General features: G+C 44.1%; 1 protein-coding gene across 6 annotated transcripts in view; it reads right to left on the reverse strand.

Annotated features, from left to right (window-relative positions):
- Positions 1–2,112: 2,112 nt before the first annotated feature.
- Positions 2,113–17,925, reverse strand: part of EPB41L4A (erythrocyte membrane protein band 4.1 like 4A) — a 726,290-nt gene continuing 710,477 nt past the window's right edge. For all 6 annotated transcript variants that reach the window (XM_029571795.1, XM_029571770.1, XM_029571789.1 and 3 more), the window contains 2 exons: positions 16,169–16,250; positions 2,113–3,038 (listed from right to left, as the gene is read on the reverse strand). In XM_029571795.1, the coding sequence (XP_029427655.1) occupies positions 2,910–3,038; positions 16,169–16,250 (211 nt within the window). In that variant the 3' untranslated portion in view covers positions 2,113–2,909. The remainder of the gene's footprint in view (positions 3,039–16,168; positions 16,251–17,925) is intronic.

A 17,925-nucleotide genomic window follows, 5' to 3' on the forward strand; every position in this document is an offset into this window, starting at 1 on the left:
ATATTCCAGTCCTCAAGTCTCAGCTATTTACTGTTCCTCCAGTTTAGGCTGCATGATTCAATGAAATGTGAAACAGGACTTTTTCTATTGCTGGTCTGGTTATGTGGAATAGATTGCCAGAAAGCCTAAGGCTATCTATTTGAACTAAGTCGTTCAAAAAATGCTAAGACTCATCTATTTAAATTAGCATTTGACCACCTGGACACCTAGTACATAGTTATTAAATACTATTCCATTTTATATTGTTTTTAGATTTGATTTGTGAGTTGTACTGTATTTGATTTTATGCTCATAATGTTGTAAATTCCCTTGAACACTATTGAGGCAGTCTATAAATGTGTCTGTACAGCATGCATATCTTGAGAAGCACTTATAGAAGTATTAAGTAGTAGTAGTCATACATACCTCCAACCCTCTCTAATCACAAACCATTCTAAATATTTTTTAAAACATTTCACTGATCACCTTGGCCTCCAGCTGCAGCTAACCTCCTGCTAAGTATCTTTACAAACCTCCTGAAGAAGCTGAGGTGCAGAGCATGCAGCTGTGGGATGTGGTTTTTTTTGCTAGGAAATTCACCCTATTGTGATTTTGGGATGACTGCTCCATTCATCAATGAAACTGCTTGCAAAACCAAGCAGCTCTGGTGAATCTTAAAAAAAAAAATAATAATAATAATAATAATTTCTCCCTGTTCTTTCAAAGGAACAGGTCAAATAGGAGAACAGGAAAACTATGACGACAATTAAACATGGAAGATGGGGATCCTAACCACATTCTCTCCCAGGCTTCTATTCCAGTACACTTAGGGCCAGATTTTCAAAGGATTTACGTGCACACCGAGCCTATTTTGCATAGGCCCGGCGAAGCACACAAGCCCCGGGACGCACGTATGTCCCGTGACTTTGTGAAAGGGGCGGGGCGGGGTGAGACAGAGGCCTCCGGCACAGCGGCCGTGCCAGGGGATCGCGCGCCGGCACTTGACCGGCGCGCGCAACCTACGCCTGGCCGGAGGCAGGTGCAACTTATTAAACAAAGGTGAGGGGGGGGGGGTTAGGTAGGGCTGGGGGGCACAGGGAAAGCCATCAGGGCTCCCCTAGGGCTCCCAAGGGGGTGCACACTTGTGCACCTTGCACGCGCCGACCCCGGATTAAAATCGAGTGTACATTTGTGCGTGCCGGGTTGCTAATTATTTCACAAAAAGAAGTTTCATCTTAATTTTTTGCCTCAAATTCATGGATTCTGAATTATTTTCTATAATAAATCATAATAATATAAGAACATAAGCTTGCCATACTGGGTCAGACCAAAGGTCCATCAAGCCTAGTATCCTGTTTCCAACAGTGACCGATCTAGGTGACAAGTACCTGGCAGGATCCCAAGGGGAAGTTAGATTTCAAGCTGCTTATCCCAGGGATAGAAAGTAGATTTCTGCAACTCCATCTTAATAATGGTTTATGGAAGTTTCCTTCAGGAACTTGTCCAAACATTTCTTAAATGCAGCTAAACTAATAACTTTTAACATATACTGTGGCAACGAATTCCAGAGCTTAATTATGCATCAAGTAAAAAAATATTTTCTCTTATTAGTTTTAAGTATATCACCTAATAACTTAATTGTGTCTCTATTATGAGGCTTGACCTGAGATTTTACATTTTCATAAAATTCTCTACTTTTTGCCTTTTGGTTAAAACTTTTGACAGATTTTGACAGCTCATGCAAAACATTCACTACTACTTCTTATGGGGAATGTTTCCATGAAAAATGAAAACGTGATAAATACTTGTGAAATTAAAAGCTGATTTTTCAGTATTTGTATTGACACTGGGATTAATGACAATCATTTAGTAAGAATTTAGTATAGTATGAATGTTACCGCTCTTCAATCTGCTGTACTAATGCTGCAATCACCTAGCTAGAAGATAACCGATAATCGTTTATCACGACACTCTTGCCAAGTTGTGTAGCATTATGCAATGCACTTTCATACACATTGTTATAAATTTGTGTACTCAGCCAATATTTATAGTGCTGCATTTCCTGAGCCCATTGCTAGCTCCAAAGGATACTGTGTAATTGGCTATTTCTCATCAAGTCGCCAGGTTATCATCTCATCGCATGCATTTTTACTGCCTCTAAACATTAGATTTGCATTGTTCAATGAAAACAGGCATGCACTGAAAAATAAAACCAAGCAAGTACAAATCAATCTCTTAAGAATAAATTAATCCACTGTGCTGGATTTTATTTTTTTTTTTTTAAATACTTTGCGGACTTTGAACTTTAATACTGCAAAATAAAAAAATAAACAAAACCTGAAATCAATTAAAGAAAATCATTCTGGTAAAAAAAAAATAAAAAATAATAATAATTCCAGTTTTACAGATGGCATGTCACTTGGTATACAAAAAGTGAAAGCAGCATGGTTAGAAACTCCAGACAAAGAATATTAATAGTCCCACTATGACTAGATCTGAGCAACGGGTTCAGTGGCAAAACCTAGTTAAAATTAGTGTTGCCGAAAAAGTGGTTTCCCCAAAGCCAACAAGTTGTCTAAGGTCGCCTAATGCCATAAGGTGTACTGAGTATTCAGTGTGAGTAAAGGTCAGTATGGAGAGAGTCAGCAGGACCTGATGGAGTGCATCAACAGTTCTTTGCTGTGGGAGAAAGAGCGATATACTCAACAGCTGAATTATCTTTTCTGGCCAGTGTTTGCTCAATTGCCAGTCAAAAAACATTTGTCCAACAACACAGGCGAGTAGCTCCTGCTCCCTGGGCGTACAAATGAAAGTACTTCAGATTTCAGCCTAATGCTTTCCCAAGCTGGTTAGAAGCGTTTGAAACTGAGACTAGGTTTCTGGTTTGGAAGGAGTGGTGCCACATTCGCCAGTCTCTCCCTTCCAGGAAATCACGTCTCCATCTTCAGGCGTGCTGCGTGGACCGTTTTAATTGTTTTGGCGCCGTATTTGCCCTCCAGACTGGTTGTGGAGACTGGAGATTTTCCTTCTATAAGACTATCTTTGGATCCATTTCTTCTCTGAAAAGAACACAAGACAGTTGAACATGTAAAGAATAGAGATCTGTTTCTCTACTTATTTCTCATATTAAAAACTGTCCTGATTGAGCACTGCTTTTCAGAAAGTTGTAGGGCAATATTCAGAAAAGTAGCGATTGACAACTTACTGGGATATTCAGCAGGAAAAATATCCTGCTGAATATATTCGCCTAAAGTGAACCAGGAAACATTACGTGGATAACTTTCAAACCTAACTGGCTATGTTTGAATATACCCGGTTAGGTTTAAAGTTATCCAGGTACATAGGCCCGTGTACTTTTATTACTAACTGTAACTGGATATACTGAAACATATCCACTTAAGTGACAGAATAAAGGACAAATATTAAAAAAAAAAGAAAACCCGCACTTGTGAGCCTGTAGGCCTACTGCTAAAAAATGAAAACTAATGTGGGCCATAGCACTCAAACCCCTTCTTTCTCCCCTTCATTCCTCAAAAAGATGACAAGAAATTTGTGGGCCTGCTGGCCCCAAAACTGCAACAATGGTGTCTCAGGCTACTAGTGTCACTGTCAAAGCAATGCTGGATGCCACCTGGAGTGCTGTGATTGCACTGTGTTCCCAGCAGCCTGGGGGGGGGGGGGGGGGGGGGGGCAGGGGAGGGGCGGAAGGATAGGCCTGAGGCAGTGGCCCAGAGGCCACATTTATTTGCAGAATCTGATGGGGAGAGGGAGGATCCTCAAGCTGATAGGCTTGCAACTTTCTTCTTATTTTTTGGGGGGAAACTTGTGGGGTGGGGGGGGGTTCAGGTGCTGTGGCCCAGATAATTTCAAATTTTTTAATGGGGTTTGGTATTGAGTCTGCAGGCCTGCTAGGGTTGTTTTTTTTTTTGTTTGCTTGTTTTAATTCTGCCACTTAACTGGCTATATTTCAGTATATCTGATTAAGGTAAAAGTTATCCATGTACACATACTCAGATAACTTTAACCTTTCTCTGATGCATGTCCAGACTTTTTAGTTAAATCTAAATATTGGAATAAGCTGAGTAAATTATTTGGCTATTAACTCCATCACCACAATACCTCCAATTTATCTGGATACATTTTATTTGAATAATGACTTAGCAAGATAAAATGTATCTAGTTACAGGGGCCAAATATTTAAACCTCAGTGTTTGTCTGGCTAACTCAAAAGTTATCCAGACAAACTCTTTTGAATATCGACCTCTAGGTAGTGAGATTTTTTTTTCCCCTGTATCTTCAGGGCCATACAGTATAGAAATGATGTATTTGCATAAGGGATTACTACACGCTTTCAGAGTACCTGTCCTTAATTATTTTTTTTTTAATTTACTTTTTATTGAGGAAATAGAACATTTAACATTAATCATCTTTCCAAAGTGCAAGACAAGTTCTTAACATATCAACAGTTTCCTCCAATTTTAAGAAAATGCAGGTTAGCATTTGTCTGTAAATGGGGTGACCATGAAGCTCCATGTCAAAGGGGGCAGGCTGAGCCAGGTCTGGCCTTGCCCCATTGTATGCATGGAAATGTAGTTCTGATTTTCTGACGGATTTCACTAAGAAAAACAGAATTACATCTACCTGCATGCAATGAGACAAAACCAGGATTGGCTCAGCTTGTCCCCCTCAACATGGAACTAACATGGTCATAATGAATACCTATGCAAGAAGTCCCATTTATTAAAAGCAGTCAAATCATATCATCATTTGAAAGAATGCACGAGGGCCTATTCGAATATTTAAACTCTTTTTTTTGTTTTTTCTTTAGTGCTTAAGGAATAATTATTCAAAGATGCAAGCATGCGGGACTACCCCACTGTACAGTATTCCTCAGCTGGTACAGCAGGATAGTTTCTGTAGAAGACAGAATAGGGTGTGATAAATGAGCTACTTTTTCACAGCTGGAGGAGCTCCCTCAGGCAGATCTGAGATACTTTGATGGAGAAGTAGAAGGAAACTAGCATTACCACAACCGGGTAAGAACTTTCCTTTGTACAAATAAAGGGTTTTAGCTACTATCACTACAGCATCTTATCCTATACTAAGTGTCATTCCTACCCAGCTGCTTTGTTAATTTCTTCTTCACTTAATTTTATTTTTGGCAGCCTGATATGGCACTACCTCTCTTTTTTCTTTAAAGAATTATTGTCACCTTATTTGAAGTTTCTTGATCATTTACACCATTATAGTGATTAAAAATTAAAAGAGGAACATAAGAAGTGCCATGCTGGGTCAGAGCAAAGGTTCATCGAGTTCAGTATCCTGTCTCCCATAATGGCCAGTCCGGAACAGTAGAAGTGCCCGGCAGATCCCATTTACTCCGATAACTTTGCTGTCTGAAAACTGCCCCCCCCCCCGACTGGCTAAAAGCACCTGTGGGGTTCCATAGCATGCATACTTTTAGCTGGATTTGGGAGGTGGCAGCGAAGGCCATTAACTGGGGCATGCTTATGTTTGGGTTTGAAAACAACATGCATGCTCAGTGCACTCAGTGTGCATATTTTCCAGCAAAAAATCTGCCCACAAAAAAAGAAAGTGCAAAAGTCCATTCTTTTGCTGTGGGAAGGTAAGAGAGGCGTTTCCTGGAGAAGTAATCAATGGTGTTTGATTTTCCCACCCACCACAGTCAAATAGTTTCATATATAGCAAATGTTGCTTACCTGTAACAGGTGTTCTCACAGGACAGCAGAATGTTAGTCCTCACATATGGGTGACATCACAGGATGGAGCCCTGTATGGAAAACTTTTCTGTCAAAGTTTCTATAAAGCTTTGACTGACACTGGCACACTGAGTGCCCTGAGCATGCTCAGCCTGCAATTATCCCTGTGACCACAGGTGTCTCCCTCAGTCTCGTCTTATTGCAAAAAGCGCAAGCGAAACTAAATAAAAGTAAAAACGTATACAGACCCAACTCTGTGGGGTGGCAGGTGGGTTTCGTGAGGACTAACATCCTGCTGTCCTGTGAGAACACCTGTTACAGGTAAGCAACATTTGCTTTCTCACAGGACAAGCAGGATGATAGTCCTCACATATGGGTGAGTATCAAGCTGAGGATGCCCGAGAGTGCACCAAATGCACCCAAGATGCGCAAAAGGCGCAATGACGGGGGTGGAATTTGGAACGGAGGGCATCCAGAAACCCTTAACAGGTTGGTGGAAGGATGTTGGGTAGTTAAACCGAAAAGAATAGGTGTAGACGGACTGGCCAAACATGGAGCATGCCAGCTAGTCGTATCTAAGCAATAATGGCTGCGAAGTTATGGAGAGAGCTCCAGGTCGCAGTCTGATAAATATGTACAAGCAGCACCGGTCAAAGGTAAGCTATGGAGGCTGGGACGGATGGAACAGAGTGTGGTTACACACAGTGTTGTAGTGAAATGCCTGCTTGTTGGTAGGAAAAAGAGATACAGACTGTCAATTAGGAGGAATAGGTCTGTTTGCCCACTGGAACTCGCAGCTTGGCTCTTGCCACAGAAGGAAAGAGTTAGGTGGAATTCCTATGGAGTGTAGTGCAGTCTAGATAGAATGCAAGTGCACCATTACAGTCCAGGGAGTGGAAAAAAACCCTCTCACTTCGGTGAAAGAGAGGTGTTGGGAAAGTGGGCAAAATATATTCTGAGTAAGTGAGATGCAACGTCTACATTAAGAAGGATATGAAGTTGAAAACGTAAAACCATTCGGTCACGGAGGAACGCAGGGTCAGGTGAGTATGTAACAAAGTGTGTAACTCACTGACCCTGTTGGGAGAAGTGATGTCTATGAGGGAAAGAGTTCCCCATGGCAGACTGTTAAGTGAGAGGAATGGAAAGGTTTGAATGGAGAATGTATGAGTCTTGTAAGCACGAATTACATGTCCCATTCCATGAATAGTGAAAACAGAGGTGGCTTGATCAGTGGATAATCCATGGTAAGCTGACTCAGAAGGGGTTGACCGTTAAATTGGTATCCCCACTCCTAAGTGGTACGTCAATTGGAACAGAGGTGTACCCATGTGAAGGATGTCTGGGGAGCAGAATCTGAGGGAGTAAGAAAAAAGAGTGGTGTAGAAAAAAGAAAAAGGGAAAAACCCTTTTGTAAGCGTCATGTGGTAATTCATGCCATTTTGAATGGTAGGGTTTGGGTGTGGAAGGGTTTTTGTGACGCTACCAGTACCTGAGAGCATCAGTGAGTCTATGATATGAGACTGACTTGTGAGAAGGCGAATTGGTTACTGGTGTGATAAACCAAGAAGTATGGGAAGCATACTGGACTTGACGAAGATGTGGGTCTGAACTCCATCCTGTTTCAGTATTAGAAGAGCGCTGGCTATGAGAGGCAGCGGAAGAGACACATATAATAGGGCCTTGATGGAACAAAGGTGCCTATGGGAATGCATTGGAAACATGTGTAGGGAGGAGAATCCGTGCACCGTATGGTTCGATGTGGACGTAGAGGGCAAGTTAGGTTTACCTCGGCGCTAGAAGATTTCTCTCGCTACACATGTAGTCCGAGACCATTCAAGAGGATGGAAACCTATATGAAGAAGGTCTGTTAGTGCGTTCAGTAAGTCTGTCAGATAAGTGGCCCGAAGATGCATGGAGCGAGCAAGGGCCAAGGGTAGAGCTGCGGAGCTTCCTAGCAGAGCAGCTAAGAGGTTATGCGTGCTTGTGTGTTGGAAAGCACATTGTCCCTATGCTGTCTGTATGCACAAAGATTTGTTGCAGAAGCAGTATTGGAAGGCATAAGGGTATAACTCATGGCTACATGCTCCAGGAAGTTCATGAGAAACTGTGCCTGGAGTGGAATAGATGCATATTGGGTTGAGAAGATGTTAGATCAAACTTTACAACCCTGAGTAAATGCAAGCATTAGCAGGAGCAGACTAGGTTTTGGTTCTAGATCTGCAATATGGACGAGGGACAAAAGAGGTTGAACAGCTTCTTAGACCCACTGATAATAAAATTTCACTGAACCTAACCCATAGCAATTTTGGATCTATAAGGAAAGTGCATAGTGAAAAAACCCCATGGCCTGACAATGAAAGAATTGAGGGGCTGAAGTTATGGAATATGCGCACATATAGGAATTTGTTAGAATGTCTGCACGGATGCTGGACAGGAAGGTCGTTGTGACTGTGGTGTCCAGAAGCGTTCTATAAGGGATTTATGTCAGTGACAACAATCCCAGGTAGTAGATTTATAGTGAGTCATGAAGAAGTTAGAGCTCCTTGCTTGGATTGACTGTGGTTATGCAGCTGTCCATGCAAGGAAAAGCGTGAATGATGTTGTACTCCGTAGAGAAACAGCAGTCACCAATAGTGATTTAATGAAATACTCCAGTTGTCAAAGCTGGTGCAACCGGCAGAGCTTGGGATTGTAATATTGTTGACTCACCATGAAGCACATAGAAAGATTAAAGGCAATCTACTTACTGCTATATGGAAGCATGGTGACGAGAGATACCATTTTACCTGTGGCTTCTGAAGAAAGTTGGTATTTCTGAGGTCCAGGATGAGTGGAGAGTAACTACTTTCTGTTGAAAGAAAGAATAGTGAAATTAAAACTCCCCAACCCCCCCCCCCTCCTGCGCTTTGTAGCATCCGGGGGAGTGTACCGTGAATCTTGGTACAGAGTGGGGTGGCCGCTCTGACATCCGGCAAGTTGAGAGACCCGGGCGTGTCCAACTGGCGGGGCTGATGTAACCTGGATATCATGTAACCTCCCAAGGGAGCGTGAGCGGTAAAGTCTTACCCGCATTTCTGTGTGCTGTACGAGAAAACGTCGAGACCTGTCGCCAGGTTTCGAGGTGGACTTGCACTTGAGGCAGTATTTGCTTGATCTTGTGTTTAGAGATCAGCGAATCATTCTGGAACTTCGATTCTGAATTAGGAACCAGAAGCCAGAGTATTAATCAGTATAGGGTCCCGTTGCTGACAACGGGAGGATGTCCTGATGCAATCCCAAATGAATGGTAGAGAGGTTCTCTTGGTATGGTGTCTGACATAGCTGGCAAGAGCGATATGTGACACTAATATGGTTCTTGGAAGACAGGAGACGTAGAAACTTTCGAACCATGTGCTCGAATTAGAGAACAGATCTCAATGGGAATGCCGCTGAAACGGGATTAGACTACTTACCACCCGACATGGATCGCCGAAGGACGAGCCGGTAAAGACTGATGGCTCCATGAATTTCAGGAGTCATCGAGGGGTAGCCTGTCAGACGTAATGTCCGTCTCAACTCTAAAACCTGGTATGGTAGCGCAGGTATAGAGGAGACAGGCTGAGTGTGGCTGGCGCTACCACAGTAATTTGTGGAGGGCCACAATCCCACACTGATGTCGGTGGGGCATGCCTCGGGTACACGGGAGCCATTTAATGACTCGTGAACCCGGCCCTCGTTGCAGCAGCTCGATGTGTCGTGACGCCAGTCCAGAATTCTTCGGAACTCGTTCTGGTGTTTCCAGAGCTCCAAGGACTGTCAGCACTGTGCAGAACAGTGGCGATGGCAGTGGTGATGTTGCTCGGCCCAGGCATTCTCCAGCACCGAGAAGGATAGCACCGATGAGCTGGATGGCATCGGTGGCGGACGGTCACTGTGCCAGTGATTATGAGTGCCATGGTGCTCGGCCCGGTCTTTCCCCAGCACAGAGGTGGATGTCCTCACTATTTTGGATGGCGAATGTTGACGGACTGTTAGCATGCCTGCACTGCTCCTGGTACTATGTAGTGTCATAGGCTAATACGGGGCTTTAATAAGAACCCAAAGCATGGAGCACTGTGTTTAGGTGAGGGCATTATGTGGAGGTGCTATGTCGGTATTGACGGTGTCGATGGCGGCCGAAGCAGCCTCGAGGCCATCGTCAAAATATATCTATGAAAAATGTCGATGACCCGGGCAGAGCAAGGATAACAGTGACTAAGCACTGATGGCATCGGCGTAGATATCTATGGAAACGATGTTTCATCAAGAATCGAAAAACATCGTTGGCATTGGAAAAAATGATGTCGGCACTGACGGAGTCAATGACCGTATCGATATGAACGAAGACATCGATGGAAATGACATGGGCGTCGACAGCATCGATGTATGGAGGCGGGCGCCGATGGCATCGGTGGCATGGCCACGGGTATCGACGGCATCGATGGAATTGACTTGGGCACCAATGGCGTCAATGGCATCGACATTGGCATCGATGGCATTGACCTGGCCATCGATGGCATCGATGGAATCGACGATGGCATCGATGACATAGACCTGGGTAATGATGGTACCAACGATACAAGGTTGTGATCGATGGTATCCATCCAAGAAATGATGGCATCGATGAAAAATCTGTGCCATGGATGAAAAACATGGATGGCACTGATAGAATTGATGCAGGGAATGATGGCATCAATGTACCGTGGGGGAGGGGTACTGATGGCATCGAAGAATGCAGGACAGTCTGGAAGGGGGCACTGACAGTAGCAATGGGGGCATCGACTGTGCGAGGGTACCGAGGAAATCAAAGGACCTGGATTCGACAGAGACTCTGGCGGCAACGGAAACCGTGGAAGTCCCTGTCCCACTAGCGCTAATAACCAGGCAGTGTAACAGAGGGACACTAGCAAGCTATGTGTGGCTAACTATGAAACATAGGGAGAGGGAAGGCCGCAGTCAGTTGGCAGGCCAGGAGATGACAGGAACCGACCGAGAAACAGGGCATAGTACTCACCGAGCATCGAATGAATGTACGCGAAGAGAGACCCGTGCAGGGGAAAAGTGTTTATGACGTTTAAGTGTTTCCGTGCGGAAAAAGTGTTAGAATTTCTTACAGAGCTCCTAACCGCTATGCTTACTGCAGAGCGGAAAAAAGAAGACTGAGGGAGACACCTGTGGTCACAGGGATAATTGCAGGCTGAGCATGCTCAGTGCACTCAGTGTGCCAGTGTCAGTCAAAGCTTTATAGAAACTTTGACAGAAAAGTTTTCCGTACAGGGCTCCATCCTGTGATGTCACCCATATGTGAGGACTACCATCCTGCTTGTCCTGTGAGAAAGACTGTTACCCACATTAGAAGATTGGGAGGAACTTTTTTTTTATATCAACAAGTGATCTTAGCAATTGATTTACACAGTACTACTTCAGGTCACTGACAAGCAGATTAAAAGTTTCTTAAATGTATCAGGGTATTTTTTAAATTGGATTAAGTATCCTGATTCCTTATATAACTTTAAAGAAATAACAATTCAACAACATTAAGATGCAGACAACAGTCCAGCAGTGGGATGGATGCATATCAGTCTTATGCACAGAGTACCACATGTATGATTATCTACCTATTCATGAAAGACTGTATGTGTGCACCTGGTGCAAAGAGCTCCTGGCTTCCAAAGAATGAGTTTGATCTTTGGAGGCTAGAGAGGTAGATCGGGAGGAATTAAGGCAGACAAAGAGGTATACAGAGATGACTTTCAGGGATCTAGTAGAGCAGTCTCGTTTACACACTGGCGCCCCTTGTGCTTCTTTGGAACAGCAAGATCACTTGAAGGGAGACCATTACTGTGGTCCTGTACCTAAGACCTGTCCTCTTGGTGAAGCACTATTCTCTCACAACGAAGATTTGTCTTCAGGAAGTATGCTCAGGATGGCAGGGTTAGGCCGTTATAGATGGTGATTTGATCATTAGAAATGTAGATAACTGGGTGGCTGGTGGGCTTGAGGATTACTTGGTCCCTTGCTTGCCTGGTTGTGAAGGTAGCAGAGCTCATGCATCACCAAGACAGTAAATTTGCTTACCTGTAAACAGGGTTCTACATAGACACCAGGATGAATTTGTCATAATGCATGGGTAACATCATTTGATAATTCCAATATGGACCCAGAGCTCAGTAATGATTTTACCGAGCATGTTCAAAATTTCTCACATGTGTGTGCTATCTTGTGAGCCCCTCAAGTCTCCTGCGGAGCAGAAGCTTTAGTAAGGTAGTTGACTCTCCAAAGTGGGGGGTGGGGATTAAGTATGGCTAACTCATCCTGCTTTCTATGGAGAACCCTGTGTACAGGTAAGCAAACTTGTTTTCTGTGTCAGACATGTGTAACCCCCTCCTTAAAGTACAAGTCCGGTACAGAAGGGAACATAAACTAATTTGTACTCTTTGGGGCAGGAACCCAGGCTATTTTTACTGTGTCCCTTTCTTCCCAGGATGTAGTTTCAATAGACTTGGGGATGAAAGGAGTCTTCTCGGTTCCCAGTGCGGGGTGGCTAACACTTTCTCTATGACTTCCCTTGGTGATGATATATTTATTATTACTGTGTGGGCTGGATGCCAAATAAAAGACTGGAGTCACTGTGTAAGTGTCCATAATAATTCTTTACTGAAGATAATGTATGAAAAATGGCTCAATCCCTGATCCACAGCAACACACTGAAATAGTTTGCTACAATGTTCTCCCAAATCTATGCAGGAATATCTTAGGTCAGCCAAGGGAAATCCTATCATTCAGGGCTTAGAAAAGTAGGTTCCCGAAGTGGACAGGGTCTCTTTTGTATTTGCAGAATAACCCCTTCCAGCTGGAAAGAATACTCTATCACTGTCTCTACACAGAGAGATAAAGCTCTCTCACTCCCCAGGGTGAGTGGCTTCACGGATGTTAGGCTTTGCCTTTTACTCACAGTTGATTAATTCTTTCTTCAATATTATTGCAACCCTTAAATCTCTTCTTTGAATGCCTAATGGAAGGGATCCCTTGGAACAGGACTTTCTGTGCTCCAATTTAGGCAGGAAGGGGCAGTCAAAACTTCCTCCTGGATGGTGAACTTCATCTTCTCAAAAACTCGAAATACCACCAGGGTCCCCAACACTTCTGGGGTAAGTCTTCTCTAATCTGCACAGTCCCGAACCCAGGGCTCCCCAAACCCTGAGGCCAGGCAGTGTACAGGCTCCAGTAAGACCCCTACAACTTAAAAGGTTAAAGTCCAAAAAATGCACTCAGACAGAAACTCCCACCAGACAAGTTGTGTACTGGCTGGGCAGAAACCCTCCTGACCCTGGCCAGGACCACTAAACAGGGCTTATTTGGCTAAATCTGGCTGGGCCAGTAAAATAACAAAAAGCTAAACTCCTCTCTACCTTCGGACTTCATACTAACCAAGAAGGACTGCCTCCCAAGCTGTAGATGGGGAGTTGTTATATACTATTACAAATGGGACGACCATTCCAGACTCCACAGGAGGAGGATTTGAATTTGAATTGAACCTCCCATTCAGGGCTGGTGCATCCCAATAGGCGAACTAGGCAGTCAGCTAGGCTGCCAGCCATTAGGGGGCGGTAAGAGCAGCCATGTGGGGCTGCGAGCGGAGCCCATCCCACTCACATCCGAGAGGAGTAGTTACTCAGTGGACTGCAAGTAGAGCCTATCCCGCTTGTGACTGAGAGAAGTAGAGACTCGGCAGGCTGCGAGCAGCGGCCATCCTGCTTGTGGCTGAGAGAAGCAGACGGGCCACAAGCAATACCTCTATGCAACTGTGTGAGAGGGACTGTGTGTACACTCAACGCACAATTAAACGCTGGAATGTGTTGCCAGAAGATGTGGTTAGTGCAGTTAGTATAGCTGTGTTTAAAAAAGGACTGGATAAGTTCTTGGAGGAGAAGTCCATTACCTGCTATTAATTAAGTTGTCTTAGTTTTTGGGTACTTGCCAGGTTCTTATGGCCTGGATTGTCCACTGTTGGAGACAGGATGCAGGGCTTGATGGACCCTTGGTCTGACCCAGTATGGCATGTTTTTATGTACACGAGAGAGCAATGGGGTTAGTGAGAGAGGGTGTGAGGGTGTGAGTGTGAGTGAGAGAGACAGACAAGGAACCAAAGTGTGCATAAGAGAGGGGCCTTTTTAAGTGAATGAGGCAGGGCCAGAGCTGGACCTGGACGGGGGAGGGGGCTGATTGCAAGGCAGAAAGTTTGCCTAGGGTACCTAATACCCTTGCACTGGCCCTGCTCCCAATAACCATCCTACTCTAACTAGAGGACTGTTACTATACCCCCAGGACTTACTGGTACCCCGAGAAGGTGCCCAGGTTACACATGATTTAGCCATAATGCATGAAGAGTCATAAGATGAGGGCTGCAGATTAGGACTAAATGGTCAGGTTTCCCAATGGATAAAAGGTAAACAATAGAGTGCCTTAGGGATCAGTACTGGGACCGGTGCTGTTTAACATTCATAAATAATCTGAAAAAGGGAGCAACATGTGAGGTAATCAAATATGCAGATGACACAAATTTATTTAAAGTTGTTAAAACATGAGCCAATTGTGAGGAAATGTAGAAGAAACTTATAAAGCTGGTGAATTGGATATCTAAATGTCAGATGAAATTTAAAGTGGACAAGTGCAAAGTTCTGCACATAAGGAAAGATAATCCTGTGTATACATAATGCTGGCTTTCATATTAGGAGTCACCACACTGGAGAAAGATCTTGGACTCATCATTGACAATACGGTGAAATCTTCAGTATGTGGTGACGGTCAAAAAAGGAAATAAAAAGTTAGGAATGATTCAGAAAGGAATAGAGAACAAAACAGAAAATATCATAACATGCCTCTCTCAATCAATGATACAACCATATTTTGAACACTGTGCACAGTTCTGGTTGCCTAATCTCAATAAAAGATTAAACAAAACTTGATGAAGTACAGAGAAGGGCACCAAAAATGATAAAGGGGACGGGAATATGATGGAGGTTATAAAATCATGGCTGGGATGGAACAGATAAATAGGACATGATTACTTACCCTTTCAAATAGTCCTAAGAGTAGGGAATAATCGGTGAAACTAAAAGGTAGCAGATTTAAAATAAATTGAAGAAAGTAATTTTTTCACTGATTGTACAATCAAACTGTGGAATTTGTTGCCAGAGGACATGGTCAAGGCACCTAGCACAGCTGAGTTTAAAAGGGGCTGGAGAAATTCCTGGAGGAAAAGTCGATAAACTATGATTAATTGAGAAGATTATGAAAACTAATGCTTGGTGTGAGTAACAAGGAATGGATCTACTCTGAGATCAGCAGGGTAACCTGTGACCTGGATTGGCCACTGTTGGCAAGTGAATACTGGGCTCAATAGATCTTTAATCAGAGTTAGCATGCCATCTCTTATGTTCTTAAGTCTGTGGGTCTTTTGTACCCATGGGCAATTTTCGAAGGAAAAGAATGCACATGTTCTCCATTTGAAAATTAGGTATCTGGTCTCTGTGTGTGTAAAGTGCCCATGGATTTTACACCTAGGCAGTCTACTTGAGAACTGCTCCCAAGAAGGGCAATTTTCAAAAGCCAGTTTCCCATAGAAAGGGTAATTGTATAAATGTGCACATTCAGGCAAATTCTGCACATATCCTGAAATTTCAAAGTCAACTTATGCAACTAAGATTACTTGGAAAATTCACAGATAATTGGCCTGCTATGTACACCTACTCGCACAAAGTTACACCTCCTCTTTGGAGGACTATCTTGTGCAGTTTAACTTATGCCCAAGATTTTTTTAAAATAAACAATCATGCGCCTAAGTTCCGACTCAGCCTCTCGGACTAACTCTCTCCAGTTTGTAGTAAGGTATATGGTGGTAACTGGGTTATGCATGCACTTTTATGCAGACAGAGGACCGCACTATTTTCTAACAGCCATCTACATGCGGAAAACCCGTTTCTATGGGTGTAAAAGACTTTGGAAATTCAGCCCATAAATGGCCATTAATGTGGGTAAAACTAAAGTCTGTTGTGCTATAGTATGTGTACTTTTACCCAGGGCAGGGTTTAGGTCAGGAGAGAAAACAGTGCACACAGTTTAGGATTCTTCAAAACTAAGCGCATTGTTTTTGGTTTGAAAAGGATTCTGCAAAAAAAAAAAAAAACTGCAGATAATTTCCCATTAAAAATGGTCAAAGGAAAAAGTATGTGTGTACTTAACTCTTTAAAACTTGTGCAAAATCCACAGGAAAAAAGTACCTGCAGACTTTGCATTCCCACACAATTTTGAAAATTGCCCCCCCCCCCCCATTTGTCTAATGTTATTGCTTGGCCTGGGAAAGGTTGAAAAAATGATGGTTCTGTTGAACTTATCTTTGTTTGCAGTTGAGAGTACAGGGTAGAGCCCTGGTTGCTATTACTTACCTGTTGGGAAGCAAGACCACTGGAACATGGAGTATCTGAGCCACGTGTCACAGGTAATGGGGCCACAAGATCATTTTTAGCACTGGAAGAAGGAAAAATGGAAACTTATTAAAAGGTGTTATATGAAGAACAAAATCAGCATCCTGAAGGCAACTTTCAAAGTCATTTACCAAAAATAGCAATTTACTCTGGCAAACCGCCCTCCCTCTACCAGGCTTAAAGTACGTGCAGGCTTCCATGCTGCGACTTTCAGCCAGGTTAAAAAAAAGAGACATTTCTATGGGTGCATTTAGACTGGAGAAGAAAACAGTATCAGAACTTGGCTTCAGGCACATCCAGCATGGCCTAATGCCTCAAGCGTAAAGTCCTCCTCACTCATATTAAACCAAACCCTAAACTTCCTGTCCTTGCTGGACCCCCCTTCCAATCCCTTTACAGTGACCGGGAGCTTGGAACTAGTATCCGTCAACCCGTGTTTCCAGCGTTGCTCCGACAACGTAAGCAAACAAAATTCCATATCTGTCACAGTAACATTGGACATGCTGGTTACTGGACACTAGTTCGGAGCTCCTGGTCACAGTAAGGGGATTGGGGAAGTCCAGCTCAGGTGGATGGTTAGGGTTTGGTTTGAAGGGGTGAGGGGAGAGGGTGGTTTTATGCTTTTGGACCTTCAATTAAATTATGTTTTGACTTTTGGGGGTGGAGGAAAATGGGGAGGAAGGCTTTTGGGGCCTAAAGGCCCACAATGGGGTCGATGCAATACAGTGTGTGCTCAGCCGAGCGCACTGTATAACCCGCAGCCGGACGTGGGTTAAATAGGCGCTAATCCACCCCCTAATGCAATAGGGGGATTAGCGCCTATTTAACGCGCGTCCGACGCGGAGTGAATGTGATAGCGCTCACCACATGCAAATGCATGTAAATGAGGATATTACTCATTCACTCCGCATTCAAAAAAAAAAGTGTGCGCTTCAGACGCACATTTAGCTCTCAGGTATTAACGCCTGCCTGGAGCAGGTGTTAATAGCTGAGCGCATGTAAAAGAAGTACAGAAAAGCAGAAAAAACTGCCGACTGCCGAGTTATGGAGACCGATGCCGGTAAACTCGGCATCGGTTTTCATATCCGGCCGTCTGCCAGAAAGGAAAACGGCGTCCATTTTCATTACTGGCAGACGGCCGATTATGAAAACCGATGCCGAGTTTACCAGCGTCTGTTTTCGTAACCAGCAGCCGATGCGGGTTCGTGTTAGCAAGGAGGGGGCGACCCTAGCGCCTCCTTGCTAGCGCGACTCCCTAATTTGTTTATAGCATGGCTGCCCCCCTTGTGGGCCCCATGCACACATTAAGAAAGTGGGCGCTGAATTTTCAGCGCCCGCTTTCCGCGTGTCCTCCCTGGCCTGGACGTCCAGACGGTAGAATCTGGAGAAGGTATGGATGGAGGACCACGTTGCCGCTCTACATATCTCTGCAGGCAACAGCATCCTAGTTTCTGCCCAGGAGGCCGCTTGTGCTCTGGTAGAGTGAGCCTTGACTCATAGAGGTGGTGGTTTTCCCGCTTCTACGTAGGCCGCCTTGATAACTTCTTTGATCCAGCGAGCAATAGTCGCCCGTGAGGCCGCTTCTCCTTGCCTCTTCCCACTGTGAAGGACGAACAGGTGGTCCGTCTTTCGTACTGTTTCCGACATTTCCAGGTATCTGGACAGCAGCCTGCTGATGTCGAGATGATGCAGTATTCGACCTGCTTCCGATTTCTTCA

The sequence above is a fragment of the Rhinatrema bivittatum genome, chromosome 1, assembly GCF_901001135.1.
Source record: "Rhinatrema bivittatum chromosome 1, aRhiBiv1.1, whole genome shotgun sequence".
Classification (NCBI taxonomy): domain Eukaryota; kingdom Metazoa; phylum Chordata; class Amphibia; order Gymnophiona; family Rhinatrematidae; genus Rhinatrema; species Rhinatrema bivittatum.